This window comes from Triticum dicoccoides, chromosome 4B, assembly GCF_002162155.2.
Source record: "Triticum dicoccoides isolate Atlit2015 ecotype Zavitan chromosome 4B, WEW_v2.0, whole genome shotgun sequence".
NCBI classification, from domain to species: domain Eukaryota; kingdom Viridiplantae; phylum Streptophyta; class Magnoliopsida; order Poales; family Poaceae; genus Triticum; species Triticum dicoccoides.
The window spans coordinates 6523469-6529063 of NC_041387.1; the positions used below are offsets into that span (position 1 = coordinate 6523469).

Consider the following 5595-nt stretch of genomic DNA (forward strand, 5'->3'; position numbering starts at 1 on the left):
AGTAATTCCAACTCCCTACAATTAAGATATGAATAGTCAGTGGAAACTTACCATTGGGAACCATGGCTTGGGGAGCATGTTCAGACCTGCAAGTTGGAGTTGCTGCTCTCAATCTATTGCCCATGTATATCGATGATTATTAATCTGCTCATATGATTACACCTCCAGACGTTGCCACCGCAGGGATTATTAACATGAACACAACCATCATCGCTATTAAGTTAGCAACATAGATCAACATACTTGCCGCCATGGCGGGTAGGAAAAGTTTCACGTGTGATGTTCTCTATTGATATCACGTAATCCTTGTAACTAACAGTCAAACGACATGCTAGGCAATCACAAAGGGAAACGTTTCAGGCCGGGGCACCAGCCGAACCTTCGGCCTGTCGCGAGCCACGCTGGCGCCCCGCGCCCACCCAAGCCGCGCCCCGCGCGAGACTCCTGTTATTGTTGGGCCCCACGTGGACAACCCCTTCTCCCTTTTTTATCTTTCCCCTAACTGCTGCCTTCACCCCCTACCTCCAGACACATCCTTTCCCGTGGCCATTTTTCTTCTTCCTTTTCCCTGCGCTGCTGCCTACCGGCGGCCGCTGCCGGCCATGTGCTTCGCCGAGCCAGGGGGACTACCCGACTGCTGCCAGTCCTCCCCCTCCGTACATCTTATCCCCCAAAACATCTCTCCTTCTCTCTCAAATAAGCCACGGTTCAAGACGAGACAAGGTCTGGGAAGGAGGCTGCAACCGGTGCCCGGGGAGGCTGCGACCGGCCATGAGACGGCGAGCATGGTGACCTCAGGACGGCAAGGATAGGGCAACGCTCCTCCAAGAAAACAATCGATGTCGTTATTTTTGCTACATGCTTCAACCGGCGTCAGAATTTGCTACAAACGGCATCACATACTGCTGCCACCGGTGTCACATTTTGCTGCAATGCACAATCGACCTCGCGTTTTTGCTACAATCGATGTAGCTTTTTGCTACAACCGTTTTCATTTTTTGCTACATATGTTCAGGCTGAGCTGTGACTCGACGATGGCGGCGATGACTTTTTTGCTGCAACCGTAATAGATTTTTGGTACATCCATTCTTTTTTTGCCGGCGACGATACAGTGGCGAGATACAGCCGCCGACGACGATGACAAGTTTTTTCACCGAATAAGCTGCAACGGGCATCGTCAAAAGCTGGTACCGGCCATCAGCAAAGCTGCATCTACTGTGGGTGGTGCCCCGGCAACCATATCGGGCACCTCTCGCGGAGCTCGATGCCCATGGCCATGGCGACAGCCCTCGCGGAGCTCGACGGCCATGGCCATGGCAGCACCCCTCCTGGAGCTCGATGCCGATGGCCATGGCAGCACCCTTCGCGGAGCTCGACGCCCATGGCCACGGCAGCATCCCTCGCGGAGCTCGACTCCCATGGCCATGGCGTGCCCTACCAGCCACGACGGCATCCCTCGAGCGGAGCTCAACGAACATGGCCGTCGTGTCCATCACCAGGCGGGGAATCATGCATCTCGCGGGTCAAGGGGGGGGGGGGGCGTCCCGCGTGAGGAAGGAGATGAGTTTTGGGGAGAATCAAACGGTTACAGGCGCGCGAATCGTACGGCTACTGAGCGACCAGCCGAACTTTCGGCCGGTGCGCCGGCGCCTATCGTTGCCCAATCACAAAAGACAATATGGAGGAAGGCAGCCGCTTGCACTGCTGGGGAGAGGGTCTAGAAAATATAGAACTTTCCCCCAAAATAAGAATTTCCTGTAAAAAACAGAGCAGGAGCAGATGATGAACCGCCGCCGGCATGTACCTGCCTTTACCTTCTGGCATGTGCGCCCTCGAATATCAATGGTGCACCGGCATTTGCCCCTCCTTCAAACTACCATGGATACACATCCACATATGCATAGGCCATCTAGGATTCGGAAACCTGAAATAAAAGGAGATATCAATACTCGAGTGGAAAGGCAATGAGTAGAGATTGAATTGGTTCATTTTCTTCTAGATGTACTGCATCAGGGATCGTACCTTGCAGTATATAGGAGAACATGGAGAGGTGGCGGAGGAGGAGGAGCGGCGCTGGCAGAAGAGATGCGGCCATGCGGGGAAACCTGTTTTTTCTTTGGGTTTCCATACGAAGACCTTTTTTTTCTTGTAAGGATACGTACCTGTGGGATAATTTGCTAGGACTCTCAGGGATTTCATCTAACGGCTGCAGATATTTCATACTGATATCTGATGGTTAATTTAATTAGTTTTATAGAATTAACGTGACCCTTTTTATTTGGGTTCCATACAAAGAACTATTTTTCTTGTAAGGAGACGTACGTGTGGGATAATTTGGTAGGACTCTCTTAGTGATTTCATCCAAGGGCTGTAGATATTTTATACTGAGATCAGATGGTTATTTTTGTTAGTTTTATAGGATTAATGTGATGCCTCGTTTGGTGCCTCCAATTAGTAAATATGAGATATAAGATATAAGATAGATATAAGATAAGATTGTGAGGGACTAAAGTTTTTTTTTAAAGAAAAAGTTGAAACAGACGCTCACTTCCATGAACACGTGGACACACAACCGGTGGCTCCATGCATGCATGCATGCATGATGCATCGCACGCAGTACGCATGCGGGCCGTTGCCAAGCTAACTAATGGCGCCCGGCCGACGATGCAGTACAGCCAGTAGAGCACTCGCTGCCAAACGCCTACGTGAGAGACCCTCGTGAGCCCAGCTATACAACCTCCGCTCCTCCACCCGTCCTCGTTCACTCCGCATCCGCAGCCAAATTCCGCCATCTCCACTGCTCAGTCCCTCGGACCGCCGGACCTCTCCTCGCCTTGCCATGGCAGCCGCAGCACTGAGGGCGCAGCTGAACGCCCATATCGCTGGCATGTACACCAACGTGAGGCCCTTCCCCTCCCATCTAGTCGTGTAGTATTGGATTTTGGCTTGGCTGGACGACTAACTTGGCTTTGGCGTGGTCGATGTCGATGCAGGGTGTGGTGGACCAGGGTACATTCGATGAGCTGTGGGACGAGGGCACCGCCGCCGAGGTCTCCCACCTCTTCATCTACGACGCCTCCGAGATCATCGAAGACATCGACCTCCTGATGTCCGCCCCCACGCCCTCTGTCATCTCTCCCTCTGCTCTCTGTCTCGGGAACTGAATCATCTTAATTATCTGCTCTGGAAATCGCAGGGAGGAGCCAGAAGTGGACTTTGACGAGGTGGAAGCCCTGACGCAGCAGCTCATGCGGTGCACCTCCAGGTGATGACTATCATAAACCATTTCTCTCTCTTCCACCTGCTTATTTTTAACTCTATGTTTGTTTGCCCGCTGCGTCAATGTCGTGCGATTCGGATCTGTTTATTATATTGGGCAAAAGATTATTATTTGTCGGTTGCACTACCCCATAGGCGTAATTAGAAGAATCAAGTTTAGTTGTGTTTAGTGTAACGGAGTTACCAGTATCCCGATTAATATCAATGTTATGATGAGGATAAATTGCTGGCGTTTTTGGAATATTCTTGTTATTAATGATTTGCTATTCTGTGTATTGCTAATGGTGGTTTTTCTGGTATTAATGATCTGCTATTCTATGTATCTCTAATGGTGTTTTTTCTAGTTTATCCACGACATCGATGTTGTTTTTTATTTTGATGTGTCGGCACGGGGTGTGTACCTCACGACACGGCCACACAATTGAGGTTTGTGTCGTTTTACATGCGTCGTATAGCCATAGGTAGAAAAGCTGAGTTTAGTCATATATCGTGTAACGAAATTGTTGGTATTCTTCCCAATGTTAATCAAATCGTATAACTTGGCGAGGGGAATTTTATCGTTTTGCAAACGTTTGTTCTACTATCATGTCTGTTCTTCGGGCAATGCCATTATTCTAGGTTGAGAATGAAAAAAATTGTCATTTCATAAGCATGGCTGGTATTAATGATCTGCAATTCTACATAATGCCAATGGCCATGTTTCACCATTGGAATGGTGTTGTTTCTATTCAGATTTGTCAGGCGCAGGGTGTGTACGTCATGGACGTCTGTTGGGTGTCGTATATCCAAAATTAGAAGACCTGATTGTAGTTTTGTCTCGTGTAGCGGAATTGTCGGTATTCACGACAATTTCTTGGTCGGCAAGAAAAACTTTGTCGATTTCTAAATATTTCTGGTACTACTGATATGCTATTACACATAGCGGCAATGGTGTTATTTTTTTCTGCTTCATCAAACAATTTATGGAGTTGACAATCATGATAGGAAATGGCTCCTTGAGAATATTATTGAGTTGACGTCTCAGTTTATAATAAGTTTGATAAGTTCCTAATTTCCTGATCTGCATTTTTTTGCATGTTTCAGTGTTGGTGCACAGCAAGTGAACCTCGCCTGCATGCACTTCGGCAATTTCTATGCCATACAATACAAACAAGGGTCAGAACTTAATAGCTTATTTAATACTGCTACACAATAATTATTCGCAACATTGTTTTTCAATGTCTCTATGTAAACCTGACAGCTCATGTTGTCTTTTCTGTCATTATTTTCAGCTCATATACCAATCTAACATTGCTAAGAAGTATCCTAATTTGCTTTTTCACTTCATCTGCAATCACGTTGTTGATATTACTCGGTTCACTATCTGAATATGCTACTCTTTGATGGTTCTCTTGCAATTTATTGGCTCTAGACTTTTGTTTATAGCACAACTAAATTCTTATATGGCTAGAGATTTTTCTTTTTTCAAATATAGGGTTACAATTTTTGAACCATTTCATCTCAGTTGTGTTAACCTCTTCAGAATTTGACAATGTGATAATTCTGCATCATTTCAGGTGTCTCATGTCATTGGCTCTTGTTAGGAATGAGTTCTATATTGTGCGACATCAGTTGGAGATCATGATGCAGGTAGCACCTTATGTGCCTAATGTCGGATGTTGATACCAACTTTCCACTAGTTTCATAACCCATAGATTGGTCATATTAAGATAGAGAAATGGGAACAATCTTTAATCCTTAATCTAATTCTTTTGACATTTAGATTTGGAGCACTTAGTTTGAGGTACCGAAAAGTCTCATTTAGCCGTTAAATGATTATGTGGTAATTTGTCATCATGTTCGGTAGATGCATAGGGTAGCTAAAAGAAGTGGGAGAAATTCTCTGTTTCCCAGCTTAAATTAAACTTCACCAAATGCCCAAATAATAAACTAGCTAACTTGTAACATGGCTATTAGTGAAACCATGTGACTTGAGCACCATTATGTGCCATAGACTTATCTTAATCATTTTTCGGAAGGTATTTCTCTTAATCATTGACCTATTATTCATATTTTGTTGCAGCTCGAAGAGCAGATCGCGGCATGTGGTCCTGACTCCTAAGTAGAGGCAAGTGAAGGGGGAAGAGCGTGGCCCCATGCAATCCCTTGCATTATGCGGTCCATGTGTCTCAGAAGATGTAGCAGTTTTCAAAGGGTGTCTAGCACTATAGGGCGCGCGTAAAACTTAGATGAACATTCTCGCGTCGGAACTTTGGGCTCGTAACCCTATGAAAGAAAACTGTTGTCGTGTGTTGATGTCAGTGTGAAGTCCATATT

The 5595-nt window shown here is 46.2% G+C and overlaps 1 protein-coding gene across 1 annotated transcript; it reads left to right on the plus strand.

Annotated features, from left to right (window-relative positions):
- The first annotated feature begins 2778 nt into the window (after positions 1–2778).
- LOC119293166 (histidine-containing phosphotransfer protein 2-like) lies at positions 2779–5589 on the plus strand. Its single transcript, XM_037571721.1, has 6 exons — positions 2779–2899; positions 2994–3109; positions 3197–3265; positions 4363–4434; positions 4836–4908; positions 5342–5589. The coding sequence occupies exons 1-6, from the start codon at positions 2840–2842 to the stop codon at positions 5378–5380; spliced, it is 429 nt and encodes a 142-aa protein (XP_037427618.1). The 5' UTR covers positions 2779–2839; the 3' UTR covers positions 5381–5589.
- Positions 5590–5595: the final 6 nt, after the last annotated feature.

Coding starts and splice junctions, on each gene's coding strand:
- LOC119293166 (XM_037571721.1), top strand. CDS start 2,840: ATGGCAGCCGCAGCACTGAGGGCGCAGCTGAACGCCCATATCGCTGGC. Junction 3,110..3,196: donor GAAGACATCGACCTCCTGAT/GTCCGCCCCCAC, acceptor TGGAAATCGCAG/GGAGGAGCCAGAAGTGGACT. Junction 4,909..5,341: donor AGTTGGAGATCATGATGCAG/GTAGCACCTTAT, acceptor ATTTTGTTGCAG/CTCGAAGAGCAGATCGCGGC.